This window comes from Melospiza melodia, chromosome 11 (assembly GCF_035770615.1).
Source record: "Melospiza melodia melodia isolate bMelMel2 chromosome 11, bMelMel2.pri, whole genome shotgun sequence".
NCBI lineage: Eukaryota > Metazoa > Chordata > Aves > Passeriformes > Passerellidae > Melospiza > Melospiza melodia.
In genome coordinates, this window is record NC_086204.1 from 30,078,179 (window position 1) to 30,095,221 (window position 17,043).

Sequence of the window (17,043 nt, forward strand, 5' to 3'; positions counted from 1 at the left end):
ATGTTTCAGCAGCTGTCATGCACCCTGGTGAGCAGCACTTGGAATATGGCAGCCTGAAAAAAAGTGAAGAAGAACGAGTTTATAATTACCCTGCAAAAACAAAACTGCTGTAGCATCAGCTGTATTTACAGTTTGCTTCTCATTGCTGCTTTGTTGTTTGAGTGTGTGATAAATGCACTCCATGGCTGAGGTGGGATGGAAGTGGAGGTGGGAATGGAGGAGATAATGGAAGGGATGAGCAGATAACATGGAGAGGTAACCATGAGACTGTAAACATGAGTGCCAATAGATGAAGATGTGATTTCCAACTTATTTCCAGTGTTTATAGAAAACAACCTCATCATTTGGGGGAAATGCTGACCTTGGTTGTGTCAGCTGTGCAGGATCTTGCAAGGGACAGGTGCAATATTGCAGGGCAGCTGCTGGAATTCCATTTTCCATGGGGGCTGGGAGCTGTTACTGCTGGAATTCCCATTTTCCACAAGATTTGTTGTTGCTGGAATTCCCATTTTCCATGGAGTGCTAGGACCTGTTATTGCTGGACTTGCCATTCCCTGCCTCTGGAGCTTTTCCTTTGCTGCAATTCCCATTTCCCTGGGCTCTGGAGCTGTTCCTTTGCTGCAATTCCCATTTCCCTGGCTCTGGAGCTGCTTTACTCTTGCAATTCCCATTCCCTGCCTCTGGAGCTGTTTTATACTCCTGGAATTCCCATTCCCTGGGCTCTGAGCTGTTCATTGCTGCAATTCCCCTTCCCCTGCCTCTGGAGATGTTCTATTGCAGGAATTACATTCCCTGCCTCTGGAGCTGTTCCATTGCTGCAATTCTCCCATTTTCCATGGGCTCTGGAGCTGCTTTACTCTTGCAATTCCATTCCCCTGGCTCAGGAGCTGTTTTACTCCTGCAATTCCATTCCTGCCTCTGGAGCTGTTTTACTCCTGCAATTCCATTCCCCTGGCTCAGGAAGCTGTTTTACTCTGCAATTCCCATTTCCCTGCCTCTGGAGCTGTTTTACTCCTGGAATTCCCATTCCCTGGTCTGGGAGCTGTTCCATTGCTGCAATTCCCATTTTCCCATGGGCTCTGGAGCACTGTTCCATTGCTGCAATTCCCATTTTCCCATGGGCTCTGGAGATGTTTTACTCCTGCAATTCCATTCCCTGGCTCTGGAGGCTGTTTCCATTGCTGGAATTCCCATTTCCCTGCCTCTGGAGCGGTTTTTATTGCTGCAATTCCATTTTCCATGGGCCTCTGGAGCTGTTCCCTTGCTGCAATTCCCATTCCCTGGGCTCTGGAGCTGTTTTATTGCTGCAATTCCCATTCCCTGGCTCTGGAGCTGTTCCTTTGCTGCAATTCCCATTTTCCATGGGCTCTGGATCTGTTTTATTGCTGCAATTCCCATTCCCCTGGCTCTGGAGCTGTTCCTTGCTGGAATTCCCATTCCCTGGTTCTGGATCTGTTCCCTTGCTGCAATTCCCATTTTCCATGGGCTCTGGAGCTGTTTTATTGCTGGAATTCCCATTTTCCATGGGCTCTGGAGCTGTTCCCTTGCTGCAATTCCCATTCCCTGGCTCTGGAGCTGCTTTACTCCTGCAATTCCCATTCCCTGCCTCTGGAGCTGTTTTTACTCCTGCAATTCCCATTCCCTGGCTCTGGAGCTGTTCCATTGCTGCAATTCCCATTTTCCATGGGCTCTGGAGCTGTTCCATTGCTGCAATTCCCATTCCCTGGCTCCTGAGCTGTTCCCTTGCTGCAATTCCCATTGCCTGGCTCCTGAGCTGTTCCCTTGCTGCAATTCCCATTGCCTGGCTCCTGAGCTGTTCCCTTGCTGCAGTTCCCATTCCCTGGCTCCTGAGCTGTTCCCTTGCTGCAATTCCCATTCCCTGGCTCCTGAGCTGTTCCCTTGCTGCAGTTCCCATTGCCCTGGCTCCTGAGCTGTTCCCTTGCTGCAATTCCCATTCCCTGGCTCCTGAGCTGTTCCCTTGCTGCAATTCCATTCCCTGGCTCCTGAGCTGTTCCCTTGCTGCAGTTCCCATTCCCTGGCTCCTGAGCTGTTCCCTTGCAGTTTGCCCAGGACGAGGACGGCGGCAGCGGGGACTTTGCGGTGCTGGAGTACGAGAGCGCGGAGCAGGCGGAGAGCGTGCGGGGCGCCATGGACGGGGCACCATCCACGGCAGGAGGCTCCAGGTGTCCTTCTGTGCCCCTGGAGCCCCGGGCAGGAGCACCCTGGCAGCCCTGATAGCAGCACAGAGGATGGTGAGATCCCTGGAGGATGTTTGGGATGGGCTCCTCACACCTGGGCTGGGAGAAGGAGTCGGGCTTGGGGACCATTTTTGGGGTTTACCAAAGCCAGCTTGGAGCACCTGGGACAGTGGGAGGTGTCCCTGCCATGGCCAGGATGGTGTGGGATTTAAGGTCCTTCCCAAGCCAAACCAGTCTGGAATTCCATGGATTCCTGCCCATGATAAAGGGCTTTAGCCAACCCAAACCATTCTGGAATTCTGTGATTCCATGGGTCAGCACTGTTGGAGCCCTTCTCATAGTAAAGGGCTTTAACCAATCCAAACCAGTCTGGAATTCTGGGATTCCATGGGGTCAGTGCTGTGGGAGCCTTGCCCATGGTAAAGGTCTTTAACCAACCCAAACCATTCTGGAATTCTGGGATTCCGTGGGGTCAGCACTGTTGGATCCTGCCCATGGTAAAGAGCTTTAACCAACCCAAACCATTCTGGAATTCTGGGAAGCCATGGGGTCAGTGCTGTGGGAGCCTTGCCCAGGGTAAAGGGCTTTAACCAACCCAAACCAGTGTGGAATTCTGTGATTCCATGGGGTCAGCACTGTTGGAGCCCTGCCCATGGTAAAGGGCTTTAACCAACCCAAACCATTCTGGAATTCTGTGATTCCATGGGTCAGTGCTGTTGGAGCCCTGCCCATGGTAAAGGGCTTTAACCAACCCAAACCATTCTGGAATTCCATATAATCAGCCCAGTTCAGGCTCCTTCCCAAGCAAAGATGGCCAGGAAGAAGATTAATAAATATCCATAAAATCCCACAAAGTTGCACCCACATAGCTCTGGGATTTATTAAATGTAATCTCCTGTAAGAGAAATCATCCCAGCTCAAAACAGAAGTGACTGGGAATGAGTCATTGGACGAGCTAAAACTTGGTTTCAAACAGAGAGGCAAGAAATTTGTCAGGCTTTAAGATAAATTTCAGGCAGGAGAAATAGGTTCATTTCATGCTCGAGGTAGAAGAAAGCTCTTTACACCCACATGTCTTATCACATTGTTTCCTAGAAAATTGGATGTGATCAGTGTTACATGGAGAGGCAGCAGAGTTCCCTCTCCTCAGCCTGCTCAGGCCACAGCTCTGTAAGATGATATGGTGCTCATGGCAACATTCCTTATTCTCCTCTACTGATAACTCTGGGGGTTAAAGGAAAAAAAGAAATGTGCTTGAAATTTTGTTGGAATCGTTTGTTAGGTGTTTCATTGAGGGGAAAAAAAACAGGAAACAGGAAAGGAAATGGGGTTTTTCTGTGTCAGATGAAATGTGTACATTGCCATTGGAGTTTGAAATGTATTCATTGCTTTTTGTTGCTTCTGACACTTTTTCCTCTCTTCATTGGAGATGAGGAACAATAGGAAAGGTTTGCTTCCAGAGCCAAATCCAGTGCAGATCATGAAAAGTTTTAATAATCCAGCAATGCTGCAGATGCTGCTGCAGCCCCAGCTGCGTGGCCACGCTGTTAAACCTGGTAAGCTGCTCTGAAATAATGCAAAACCAAGCCCTGTTCTCAGTGCTGCAAGGCTCTTGCAGGGTAATCAAGTAGAAATAATATTTAAAATCTGTGCAGACCCTGTTTCAGTGTGTTTGTGCAGGTAATTTCACCTTTTATGAAAGCAAAAGCAAGAGGTGCTTTGCTACACTCTTGTGTGTGGGTAAAATTCAGTGTTCCTACAAATACCCTTGTATGAACTCTGTAGGCTCTGAATATTCACCTTAGAAATGGGTTTAGAAAGAAATGTCTTTTGCAAGGCTTGGTTAAACTTAAATTTGATTTTAGATCTGAATTTTGCAGCCTGAATCTTTCTCCTGTTGCCAATGTAAATCTTTATTCTTTGACTGCTGCCACAGCTGTGCAGAGTATTTATTATAGCATCAGCCAGAAACATTTCTGTGTTCTAATTAGGATGTGAATAAACATAAACCCTAATTAATCACAGTTCAAACGGTGAAAGTGCTCAGAGCAGGAGCAGGTGATGGGGGAGAGCTGAGAGTGTGGCTACAAAGAAACCCAGAAATGGGTGTGAAGTGACCACTTCAGGGCAGAAACACTCTGGCTAAATCTGAATTAAAGCACTTCAGATAAAGCTGAGCCTGCAATCAGCTCAGCAGTGAAACTCTCAGGTGTGGAGGAGCTCTCACATTCTGTAATTTTACATCAAAAGGTTTCATAACCTTTCCCAACCTAAACAGAGTCCCTTGTTCCTTGCAGTGACCTTTGTACAATTGAAAATTATCTGAAAGCAAATTAAAAACTGCAGGGTAATTCTAAAGACTTTTATCTTGCCTAATTTGTAAAATTCACTAATTTCTTGTGTGTTTCTTAAGCAGTTCTTGGAGCATCTGCAGGCTTACCTCACCTCATAAATTCAGCAGTTGGGGGCCACCTTTTTTGCAGTTGAATAAAGTTCATCAGGTATGTGACAAAAAAAACTGTCATCAAAAGAGATATCTGTGGAGAGATTCTAAAATTTTAAGGAATTTAAAGCTAAAATGAAGTGTTCTTGTTGGAGCTCTAAGGAAAGCTATGAGATGTGGGAAGCAGGCAGTGCTAACTGTCCAAATGCAGTTATTTATCTAAATTTTGGACTTAAAAACCCACCACAATGTAGGCAAAACTTCTCATTACTGGCAGAAAAACCTCTTTAAATGAGCTCTCAAGGAGCCTGGCACATCCCTTTCCCTAGGAGCAGCCCATCCACACTCCTGGAGGGACTTTATGGTTTATCTGATTCAAACCAATGAGTTCAGCAGCCTTGGCTTCATTTTCAAGCTTGCAGGGACCCAAATGTGCTGCATGTGCCATAAAAAACCAGAGATTTGCTGATGTTATTTCTTACTGATGAATCCCCCAAATTCTCCTGTAACTCCAGATGGGCACCAGAATTCCTGAGAGAAAATGGGAAGGATCTCTGGGATGGGTTTGTGCTAGAAACTGAGAGAGAGAAAATGCACCCACAGCCAGAATTTCTGCCTTGAGCTCAGCTGCTTCTCAGGGGCCAAAAATGAATTTAATATTCATGGTAGGGATTTACACAAATACCTGCAAGGGACTGGAGTCCATCACTTGGCCTTATTATTTCTGATATTTCAGAAATTTCCATTTAAAAATAAAATCCCTTCAGACATCAATTATTCCTGCAGCTCTTTGGACAAACACAGGCTTAGAGATCTTTAAAAAGACCCAACTAAAATGCAGGAATATTCCCTATGTTATGTATATTGAGCTCTTCTGTTTTTTCTCTAAAAACTGGTAGGTTAATATATTAAATTTAATAAGTCTGCTTAATTTTGCCTATATAAAAATATACATAATTATTTGGGTTTTTTTAAACTGAAATTACATTTTCAGTTGGTCTGTTTAAGTTCCTGCTGCTCTCTCTGCAGCCTGCACTTCCTTGGGAGGCACTGGGAGTGTTTGGTGCTCCCAGCTGGAGCCAGGGATGTTTTCCACAATTAACAGTGGGATTGATGATGATCCAAAGGTTTTTCCAGTGGTTTTTGCCTTGGGAGAGCTGCAGCCAAACAACTCTGTGTTTTCTCTGTCCAGAGATTTAAAAGTCTCATCTCCTTCTCTTCCTGGCAGCTTTCATGAGCTCAAACCTGAATTTTAGAAGTATTTGATGATCCAATTTCTTCTCTAAGGCACATTTTTCTCTTCTTGGGTGGTTTGTTTTGGGGTGTTCTCTAAAGCCAGAGAACCAGGTCACTGCTTTATTTATTTGTTTGTTTATTTGTTTATTTTGAAATTCAGTGTTGTCACTGAAACCCCTCCCCAGTCACGCTGGTTTAGCTCCCTGCAGGTCTCAGGTTTCTCTTTTATATTCAGGGCTTTGTGAAGTAACAGAATGAGAATAAATATTTTAAAATAATCATTTAAAAAGGGTTCAACAGAGAGGATTTGAAAAGTTATTCACACAGTAATTTTTCAGCTTGAGGTATCCTGATTTTCAATTTGTTTCTCTTTATTTCTTTTAATTATAAAGTTATCCTGCCCCAAAATAATGCATTTTCAGCTTCCTCAGGGATGTTTTCCTCAGTCATCCAGCAATTTGTTAAATCTTGATTAATCCAGAGCCTTTCCCCTGAGGATTCTGACCAAACTGATTTTTTCCACTCTTCTGTTTCTGAAAGTTTTGCAATTGAACCACTTTGCTTTCGTTGCTGGAGCCAAGTTTAGAAGGAGCAGCCCCTGGCACTGGTGACAATAACCAGCCTGCATCATTTCTCCTGGAAATCACTGAGACAATTCAAATAGATGCCTAACTGATCTAGATATGGCCCATCTTTGTTTGGAAAACCACATTTCTGAGCCCAGAAAATCATATTTTAGTCCAGAAGATCATATTTCAGTCATGAAGGGTTTTTTCTCTAAGGAATTCAAGCCTGCCCCCAGACACAGCCAGGGCTTGGAAATATTTGGAGATGCTTTGCACTCTTCATCCCCTGGGTTTGGTGATAAAAACAATCAAGGGTGAACTTGGCATGATCACAGTGTCCTGTCTGTTTATTTAGTACAACAACCTATAGAATAACCTGCATTTTACTGGCAGATGATGCTGCCAGGCACTTCCAGGCCTGTAGCATAAATCATGATGTCTTTTAAGGTTTATTTTTAAGCCTCAGAGCTGGCCAGAGCTCACAGTGTTGAATATACCAGTGCAGAGTCTGGAGAGGGTGCCCCAAAGTTATTAATTCAGTGGCTCAGTTCTGGTGGCAAACTGATCCAGAATATTCTGAATGAGCAATGTGAATATTTTATAGACTTGCCAATGTGCAGGCACTGTGATTTGTCAGGTTTTAATGCCTCTGGGGGTAGGATTTCATGTAGATTGTTTGTGGGGGAAACATATCTGGGTATTTGGCTGAAGCAGAATGAGTTCTGTGGAGGAAATTATTGTCCTTAACTCGAAATGTTTAATTTCTTCAAGCAGTGCTGTGTGAAATGTTTCTGTGGCTGGCAGCTAACCCTTGTTTTACTCCTTTGTCAGAGCTCACTGCTGGGGAGCACGTCCAGCCTGCTGCTGCAGAGCCCTGCTCACCTGCCCCTGCCCCAGCAGCAGCTGCTGAAGATGTGAGAACATGCAGGCAAACAGTGTAAGGCCATCCCTGCAGCTCTGCCTCTCCCTGAGCACCCTCATCATCCCTAAAATAAATCATGTATAGCACCAGGTGCTGTGATCTTAAAGTTCCCTTCCAACCCAACCCATTCGTGGTTCTGTGATCCTTCAGTGGAGCTGAAGAGGGTTGAGAGTGTGGAAGTTGTAAAAAAGTAGCTGTGAGCAGATAATTTTAATGATTTACACAGTTTTCTCTTCTTCCTTTTAGAAACCAGGGTTGCTGGGAGAGCCTCCAGCAATGCTGCTGCAGACAGTGCTGGCATAGGGGTGATGCCAGCAGTGAACTCAGGCCTGGCAGCACGAGGAGAAGCTCTCAAGTGTAAATGACATTTCATTCATCCCACACCACTAGAAATGCCCAGCTTCACATTCTGCACCTGGATTTCTCCCTGTGTAGCAAAAGCAGCTGGTTAAATACTCTGCTGGCTAAGTTATTCCTTTTTTGGTACACTTGGAATATGCTTTTATTTAGAGGTGGCATTTTTGGGGGTTTTTCCAAGCGGGTAAATGGGAGTTGCTGGAGAGGCACCACAAATTTGCTCTTTGCCTTCATTTTATTAAGAAATGAGTTTTAGCAGCCAGTCTGTGACAGGTGTCAATTGGAATGCAAATTTCTGTGCCACTGATGCCCTCAATATTTATGAGGAAGGATCAGTTGGATCCTGGGGTGCTCCCCTGGAGAGGAAAAGGCTCCAGGGAGAGCCCAGAGCCCCTGGCAGGGCCTGAAGGGGCTCCAGGAGAGCTGCAGAGGGGCTGGGGACAGGGATGGAGGGACAGCACACAGGGAATGGATTTCAGCTGGAAAAGGGGGGATTTAGGTGAGATATTGGGAAGGAACTTGTGATTGAGAGGGAGGAATGGAATTCCCAGAGCAGCTGTGGCTGCCCCTGGATCCCTGCAGTGTCCCAGGCCAGGTTGGACACCCTGGGACAGTGGGAGGGGTCCTGCCATGGCAATGGATGATCCTTAAGGTCGCTTCCAGCCCAAACCATTTGCAGGATTTTCTGCTCTTGTTTCCTCCACTCCTCCCTGTGCTCTGCAATCCTGGCCTTGCTCTGAGCCATGGCAGTGACCAGGAGCAGGGAAAAGGCATCCAGGGAGGGCAGAAAGCTCCTCCAAATACCCAGGTTGTCATTTTGGAGAACATTTCCAGTTTTCAGTGAAAGAAATTCTTCCCAAAGCCAGCTGAGGTGGGTTTCCCCCTGTGCTCTCATCCAGCATTCCTCAGGATTGTTGTTCCCAGTTTTTCTTTGAAAATGCCAGGAAGCACTAAGAAAGTTATCACAGGGAATGTTTAGAAAAGTCAGAGTTTTATTGAATCAGCTTGAAATGGAGCTGTTTGCCTGTGGGATGGGGAAGGAACAAAAAGCAGTGCAGTAGATCTGGAATTGTTCTCCTCCACCCTCGTTAACCCCACAACAAACCCTGTGTAATAAATCCCACGTACAGCAAAGTTTCTCCATTTATGGCTGCCTGCAGCATCTAACCCCGCTCCCATTCCAGCAGCAGCAGCAGCAGCGGGGATGGGCATGCTGCCATTCTTCCCAAACCAGCACATGGTCGGACAGGCCCTGCCCGGGCCCAACGCCGCCGCCGCGGACAAAGCCGAGCCAGCTCCGCCCTTCGCTGCGGCCCTGCCCGGGCCTGCCCCGGGGCGCTGCCACGGCCCGCCAAGGCTGCGGGGCAGGGCAAGGGCTGCGAGCCCGGCATCGCGGTAAGGGCGTGCTGCACACACACTGCTCTCTTCTCTTCTCTTCTCTTCTCTTCTCTTCTCTTCTCTTCTCTTCTCTTCTCTTCTCTTCTCTTCTCTTCTCTTCTCTTCTCTTCTCTCTCTTCTCTTCTCTTCTCTTCTCTTCTCTTCTCTTCTCTTCTCTTCTCTTCTCTTCTCTCTTCTCTTCTCTTCTCTTCTCTTCTCTTCTCTTCTCTTCTCTTCTCTTCTCTTCTCTTCTCTTCTCTTCTCTTCTCTTCTCTTCCCCTCTCCCTCTCCCTCTCCCCTCTCCCTCTCCCGTCTTCTTCTCTCCCTCTCCATCCTCTCCCCTTTCTTCCTTTCCTTTCCTTTCCTTTCCTTTCCTTTCCTTTCCTTTCCTTTCCTTTCCTTTCCTTTTCCTTTCCTTTCCTTTCCTTTCCTTTCCTTTTCCTTTCCTTTCCTTTTCCTTTCCTTTCCTTTCCTCTTCCTTTCCTTTCCTTTCCTTTCCTTTCCTTTCCTTTCCTTTCCTTTCCTTTCCTTTCCTTTTCCTTCCTTTCCTTTTCCTTTCCTTTCCTTTCCTTTCCTCCTTTCCTTTCCTTTTCCTTTCCTTTCCTTTCCTTTCCTTTCCTTTCCTTTCCTTTCCTTTCCTTTCCTTTCCCTTCGTCCTTCCGCCACTTCCTTCCTCCCTTCTTTTCCCCTCCTTCTCTCCTCTCCCCCTTCCCTCACCTTCCTCCTCCTTTCCTTTAACCCCTCCTGTGTCCCCCCTGTACAATTCCCTTTATTTTAACCCCTCCTGTGTCCCCCCTGTTCAATTCCCTTTATTTTAACCCCTCCTGTGTCCCCCCCCCCGTTCAATTCCCTTATTTTAACCCCTCCTGTGTCCCCCCTGTACAATTCCCTTTATTTTAACCCCTCCTGTGTCCCCCCTGTACAATTCCCTTTATTTTAAACCCCTCCTGTGTCCCCCCTGTTCAATTCCCTTGCTCCCAGGAGCATCCTGGGGACACGTGGAGCTCTCAGCACTGGTGTTGATGGGGACAGAACAATGCTGTCTCTCCTTGGTGGTCCAGCTGAAGGAACAAAGCAGCTCCTCAGTGCTGCAGGGCTCTCTCCATGTGTCTTGCCCTCACAGGGCTGGGTCATGGAATTGAACATTTATCTCAGGGCACTGTCTCCTCTAAAGGGCAAACATTGAACTTGGGCTCGAATTCGTGATTCATCAGGAGCAGTTCTGGTGGTTGGAGGCCTGTGGGTTTCCAGGTGCTTGTGTGTTTGTATATAAATTTTCCACTTTCAATTACCAGTTTTTGTAAAATATTATTTATTCCCTTGAAGGTGAAGTGTGAGATGATGATGGAATGGGGATTTAAGTGGTCTCATCCTTTCAGAATTTTTTTCTGCCCTTAGAAAATTTACCTTTTTAATATATAAATCTAAAATGATTTAGAACAACAATAATATAAGTATATATTATTTTCTTATAAAATAATAAATAATAATTTTAATGTACATCAATACTTCAACATTTTGGGGAAACATGGGCTTAATTCATGATTGTCCTGACATTTTGGCCTTTATTTCCTTGTGTCTCCAAGTGAAAAGAGTTGATTTTGTCTTGGCCTTGTACTTAATGTTCATTCCCTGCATCTGGAATTGCTCGAGTGATTATTATTCCTTCACTTGCATATAAAAGGTTTTCTTTTGTTTGTTTGTTTTGTAATATCCTTTAGGAACTTGCAGTCTGAAGAGAAACATCCTACAAAAACTATTTGGAAGAAAAAAGTGTAGGCAATGTGTCCAGATTGCTGAAATAAAATGGAACTTTGAAGGATTGACTTCAAAAGTTTTCATTTTATTTCAAAAGGGTTTTTTTCATAGGACTAAGCTTTTCCCAAGACCCTGCTAGGCCACTGAACTTTATTTCTGACCAGTTTTATATGAATTTAATGCAAACTTTCCATTTTTCAGACTCCCTTGAAGAAACAGACTTCTCTGCTTGGGGAGCCCCCAAAAGAAATCCGCCTGAGCACCAACCCCTACTTGAATTTGGCAAGTGTTTTTGCCTGGCATCTGTCTGCCAGGTAAGCAAACATTCCATGGATTTCATTGCAAATTTCCACAGCCAGAGCATGGCAAACATTTCTGCTGTTTGCCTGGTAAAATCCAGTGCCCACAGCATTATCCTCAAGGGAATCTTGTAGTATCTCTCAAACTGAAAGTCACTTATCCTGATGGTGCATTTGCAGAGGCTCACAAGACTTCTAGAAGCCTTTCAATTATTAGTAGCACTGATAATTTGGGGCACAAATCACAGTTTTAATCCTGGAATAGAACCTAATTAGTGTTTTTTTACAAGGCAGGTGTTGATCCAAGCTCTGTTTTTGTGTTCCCAGCAGCAATTGCCAGCAAAGCCTCCAGTCCTCCACAGCAGACCAGCCTTGCAAACAGTGTCGTGGATGCTGCTGTGTCTCAGGGAACTGCACCACAACATGCAATGGAAAACTATTTCAGTTATTCCCAGCAGCCTGGGGAGTACCCACAGGTAGGAACAATCCCACAGCTCAGGGTTCTCCAGAGCTGCTCCTTGTTTTCTCTGAGTGTTCTTCTGAGCCTCTGCACTGACCCTTTATCTGATCATTTCAGTGTCCAGAGCAGATTTAGCACAAAGAACATTCCCTGCTGAAAGCACAACCCTTGAAAAAATCGTTTCCCGAGAGCCTGAACTGTGGGCACTCACTAGAAATGACTTCTCAGCACTCTGCCTTGGCTTTTGTCTCCCTTCAAAACCAGGGGTTTTTCTCTTTGCCTTCCCCAGAAGTTTTTAAGTCCTGAACTTTGGCTGGATCCCAGGCAGGGAGCTGCAGTTGCTGCACACTTGGGGATGTTTGCCAGCTGCTCTGAGGCACAGGATGTGCTCCCCATGTGCAGATCAGAGCCTGGCCAGGAGCTGCAGGCCCTGCAGAGTGCTCAGTGCTCAGGGCCAGTTCCACAGGACACTGGCAGAGAAAGAACACCCCCAGATTTGCATTAACCATCCTGAGTCTGTGAAACTGTGGCTGTGGTCAGAGCTGAGAGCTGCCTCTCCCCAGGGACACACACACTGTCCTGGGCTGCTGGCAGGGACAGCTGAGAGCCCACACTCCTGGCACTCAGGATTTGGGGTGGGGAGGGGATCTCTGAAATAGAGAGAGCAGCCTGGCCACAGCGTGGGGGACAGGGTCACTGCACAGGGCTTTGCCAGGGGCCACACAGCCTTGGATCAGATCTGCTGCTAAAGGGGCTCCAGGAGAGCTGAGAGGGGCTGGGGACAGGGATGGAGGGACAGGACACAGGGAATGGCTCCCACTGCCAGAGGGGAGGGATGGATGGGATAATGGGCAGGAATATCCTTGGGAAGGTGGGGTGCACAGAGAAGCTCCCATCCCTGGAGGTGTTCCCATAACAGAAATTGTTGTCCCTGCCTCTCTGCCAGGCCAGAGGTGCCTCCTGTGTGTTTTAAGCACTTACCATAATTTTAACTGTTTGATTTGAGCTTCACCACTGGTGCTGAAGGTGTTTTGGTGCTTCTGGGAGAGCTCTGGGCTGGAAGGATTGTAGGCAGGCATGGGAGAGGGTTTCTGCTCCTCTCTAGGAGGCTGTCCAGCAGTGGTACCAGCATTATGCTCAGGCACATCACTCTACCCAGGCCAGGGTGAATGGCTTGGAAAATGAAGCCTCTGAGGTGAGAAATAATTTCATTTTCTTGCTGTCTCCACTGGCTGTTGCTGCCATCAGCTTTTGGACACCTGCTTTGTGTGTTGGCACAGGAATGAGGGGCTGCAGAGGGCACTGCATGGGCACTGCTGCAGGGCAGCACCCCCAGAGTCACACCCAAAACTCCCCTCTCTAAAATCCCACCACCCAAAAGCATGGAATGCTCAGCAGTGGGTTAAAACACTCCCACCAGGAACAGCACACCATTCATGGCATTTCCCAGTGCTGAATCTCCCACATTGAAGGGCTGGTTCTTGCCCAAGCTGAGGGTTTTGTGAGCAAGGAGAAAGAAAGACACTTCTGAAAGGAATGAAACAAATTAAAGCATCATCCAAAGCCCACATTTTGCTCCAGGAATTGCTGCACCCCCGAGCTGCTGTGAATTGCACCTGTGACTGAGGTATTTCCTTACCTGCTGAGAGCTCATCACAATAGCAGACAAAAAAGAATTATTAAACCTTTTTTCCTTCTACTTCATGGATCCCTTTCTGGATTCAGGAACCTGCAGGTGGATCTTTCCCAAACTACAGCACCTGCCTGCAGGTGGTGCCTTCCTTTTTGAGTGGAGCCTCGGGAGCCCAGGCGGGCTTGCAGCCTCCTGCAGCCAATCCCTTAAAGCAGGTGAGAGGAGGAGGAGGAGCAGCGCCTGCCGCCGCTTCTGCTGCCTGCTGCTGCCCCCGGGTGGAGCCTTCCCTCGGCATCCCTGCTCCACACAGTTCCTGCACTGGGAGAACAGCCTGGGCCAGCCCCAGAGCCCTGCAGAGCCTGAGCACCAGCTCCTCTCTGTGCCCCAAAAGCCACGGGCAGAGCCAGGCTGGGGTTTTGGAGGCAAATAAAATAGGAAGAGAGGAGGAGGAGGAGATTGGCACTGGATTGAAATGGGGGTTTGCCTGACTTGCAGATGGTTTGCACTGGGATAGGATCTCTGAAGTAGGGAGAGCAGCTCAAAATTGCCTGGGAAGCAAATTAAAAAACACAGGATAAATCTAAAGTTTTAGAACGATAACTAGTCCTTCATAAGTTTAAATAGTATAAATAATAGTATAAATAATAGTATAAATAGTATAGATAAAAATATCCACATTGCAAGCCACAAGTAGTTAGTTATTAAGTTAAAAATAATTTAAGTATCATTTTTTAGTTAATCCTTAAAAAATCTTATAAAGAAACAAAAACAACTCCATTTTTAGTTTATTGAAATAAAGTACTGCAAAACTCACAACTATAACATAAAAACTATAACATAAACTATAATGTAAAACTAGAACATCAGTAAAAACTAATATCTCTGCTGCTCAGAGTCACCCTGAGATGCATTAAGAAAGTCTCTTCTCCCAGCCCAGTGGTCAAAGAAGGAGTCAGAGCTCTTCAGTTCTCGGTCTCAAGGTTGTTTATTGTTCCTTATCTATAAAATAATTGTTTTTCTCTCCTGTCCAGCCGAGGTCTGTTCAGCAGCACAGACAGAGGCACACTGCCTGCCGCAGGGCAGTGTTATCTTTTTATACTAAAAACTACCTGTACAATATTTACAATTACTTTCCAATACCCATCACCTGTGTTAGACACTGAGCTTCTACTCTAAACCAATCCCAAAGTGCCACCATCACAGCAGGAGATGGAGGCCAAGAAGAAGGAGAAAGGCTGGACACAGATTCTTCTTCTTGCCTTTTGAACCCCCATTTTAAAAACCCCAAAAATCTCTTTTTCACCCTGTGATAACTTCACTATCATTCTACTTAACTTTATCATTCCACTCTTAACAAGTCTTTCTTGACTTGTAATTCTTCATAATTGTTTTTCCAAGGGCTAAATCAAAGGCACAGGGTCTTGGGCTCTGTGCTGAGGTCTCTGAGCTCTCTGGGCAGGGGCTGGAGCCCTCCAGAGCAGCCAGAGGGATTTGGGGGTTCTGACAATAATGAACATCTAAGTTCAGCCCTAGAATGGCAGCCAGCGAGCGGTGACAGTGCCGTTGTCGCCCGCAGGTGGCCCCCAAGCGCAGCTCCTCGTTCCTGGTGTCGTGCCCCGAGCCCGGCCCCGCGGAGCTGCCGGGCCCCGCTCGCTACGCCGAGTCCTCGCTGAAGAAGAAGCGCGTGTACTGAGCCACGGCCCGAGCCAGGGCTGCCCGGGCAGCTGGCATCCCTCTGCAGGTATTGCTGCCTTAGCTCCCCTCCAGCAGCTCCTGCTGAGCGGGGTGAGTGTCCCCGAGCAGCCACTGCAAGCACAGAGGGGACACGGGGGCTGGCTGCTCTCGCTTGGACAGGAGGGGACAGTGCTGGCTTTGTCACCTGTGGACAGAGCACAGGACGTGGGGAGCTGGGGCAGCTCCAGCTGAAAGCAATAAAAACCCAGAGGAAAGAAAGCTGATCCTTTCTCCAGTCCTCAGCCTGAGGAAGTTAAAAGAGGAAGTCGTGATAGTAATTATTTTGTATTTTTTTAACTCAGAATGTGGGGGTTTTTCCAACTTTCCTTTTTCCAGGATTAAGAGCTCTGCATTTACAGCCTTTCAGTTTTTAATATTTCTTCTTAATCCTGGAATGGAGCGATACCAAATGGATTCCCAGAGCCTCGGTGACGTTCTCAATAAATGCCTGTCCAAAGGGAGATGCTGTCCTGGGCTGCCTTGGAATATCCCCTGGGATCTGGAGAGCTGCTCCTTGGACAGTGGAAAATCTTTGTTTTTACAGCTTTCCCTTGGAGGAATTAATTCCCAGTGTGAGGCAGCCTCCTCCTCCCACAGGTGTGGGACAGCTCTTCCTGGGCCACCCCACGTTGTTTCCCACTTTTGAGTGTATTTTCCTTTTAAAGACTTTTTGTATTTTTAGCTTCTTACCAGCTCTGCCTCGAGCTGTTCTCTTCTGCCCTTGGAGCTGGAGATCAGCAATCCTTCCTTTTGCCCTCAGTGGCAGCAGGTGAGGGCCAGCCCTCATTCCAAGGCTGTGCTCCCTGGAATCCTGCTGCAAATCCATCTGGACCGAGGTCACTGAGGCCAGGAGCCACCTCCTCCTCCCTTTTCTTTGCTAGAGAACACTGAAGCCATTTTTCAATACTGATTTTTTTAAATTAAAAGTCTTAAACTTTTGCCTTTCAAGCTTTGGGATGTGACCAGGATCCACATTTTCAAAGCTTAAAAAAATCCCAAGCAAATTCCCTCTTCCCTCAGCTGCTGGAAGTGCTCCACAAACAGGAGCCAGGAGCTTTTCTGGGATTCTGCCTGTATGTATTGATAAATTCACTTGTAATATTTTGTTTCAACTGTTTGTATATGCAACTTTCTCAACTTGTTACACTTTTCAATGAAAATAAATTGTTGGTACTTACTTCAAGTGGATTTTTTTGTGGGAGGAAAACAGCCCTGGACTCCTTTAATCAGGTAAAGTAGGAAAAGGTTTTAAAAGAACACCATACCTATGGAAATGCAATTTAAAAAACTTTTCCTCTGTTTAATGTATGATTAAAAAGGGAGGCACATGGAGAAAAAAAAAATTTATTAGACTTGTTTGTATAAAGAGTAACAAAGTGCTTACAGATTAAATTCAGCTTCCTAAGTGACATACAGAAACAATAACACTGTAAAAATAAATCTGACCTCCTTGGAGCTCATAATTACCATTTTTATATATATTTATATATATATATATATATATATAGACCTCTTTCTGTTATTGCCAAAACTGGAGGATCTCTTCAGAGCATTTTCCAGCTCCAGGTGTGGTAGGAAACATGATGGCAGCAGAAGGTTCCAGTTAAATCACTCATGGGCTGAGTCAAAATGTTCCTTAAAAAAATGATTGGAGGGGTTCCCAGTGCCTGGGACAGCCCAGGGTGCCCAGGCCTTTTCCTCTGGGATAATCCTGGGTGCCCAGGGCTTTTCCTTTAGGGTAATCCTGGGTGCCCAGGCCTTTTCCTTTAGGGTAATCCTGGGTGCCCAGGCCTTTTCCTTTAGGGTAATCCTGGGTGCCCAGGGCTTTTCCTTTGGGATAATCCTGGGTGCCCATGCCTCTTCCTTTGGGATAATCCTGGGTGCCCAGGCCTTTTCCTTTAGGGTAATCCTGGGTGCCCAGGCCTTTTTGCTCTGGGATAATCCTGGGTGCCCAGGGCTTTTCCTTTAGGGTAATCCTGGGTGCCCAGGCCTTTTCCTCTGGGATAATCCTGGGTGCCCAGGGCTTTTCCTTTAGGGTAATCCTGGGTGCCCAGGCCTTT

At 46.5% G+C, this 17,043-nt stretch overlaps 1 protein-coding gene across 1 annotated transcript in view; it reads left to right on the top strand.

The window, feature by feature from the left end:
* RAVER2 (ribonucleoprotein, PTB binding 2) overlaps positions 1 to 16,160 on the top strand; it is a 30,184-nt gene extending 14,024 nt beyond the window's left edge. Inside the window, 17 exon segments of the mRNA XM_063165127.1 lie at positions 2,062 to 2,155; positions 2,158 to 2,252; positions 3,628 to 3,754; positions 4,612 to 4,661; positions 4,664 to 4,699; positions 7,275 to 7,358; positions 7,360 to 7,380; positions 7,612 to 7,657; positions 7,660 to 7,722; positions 8,910 to 9,117; positions 10,314 to 10,338; positions 11,059 to 11,148; positions 11,150 to 11,171; positions 11,487 to 11,632; positions 12,722 to 12,811; positions 13,342 to 13,464; positions 14,826 to 16,160. Coding sequence (XP_063021197.1) covers positions 2,062 to 2,155; positions 2,158 to 2,252; positions 3,628 to 3,754; positions 4,612 to 4,661; positions 4,664 to 4,699; positions 7,275 to 7,358; positions 7,360 to 7,380; positions 7,612 to 7,657; positions 7,660 to 7,722; positions 8,910 to 9,117; positions 10,314 to 10,338; positions 11,059 to 11,148; positions 11,150 to 11,171; positions 11,487 to 11,632; positions 12,722 to 12,811; positions 13,342 to 13,464; positions 14,826 to 14,942 — 1,437 coding nt within the window. The 3' untranslated portion in view covers positions 14,943 to 16,160.
* Positions 16,161 to 17,043: the final 883 nt, after the last annotated feature.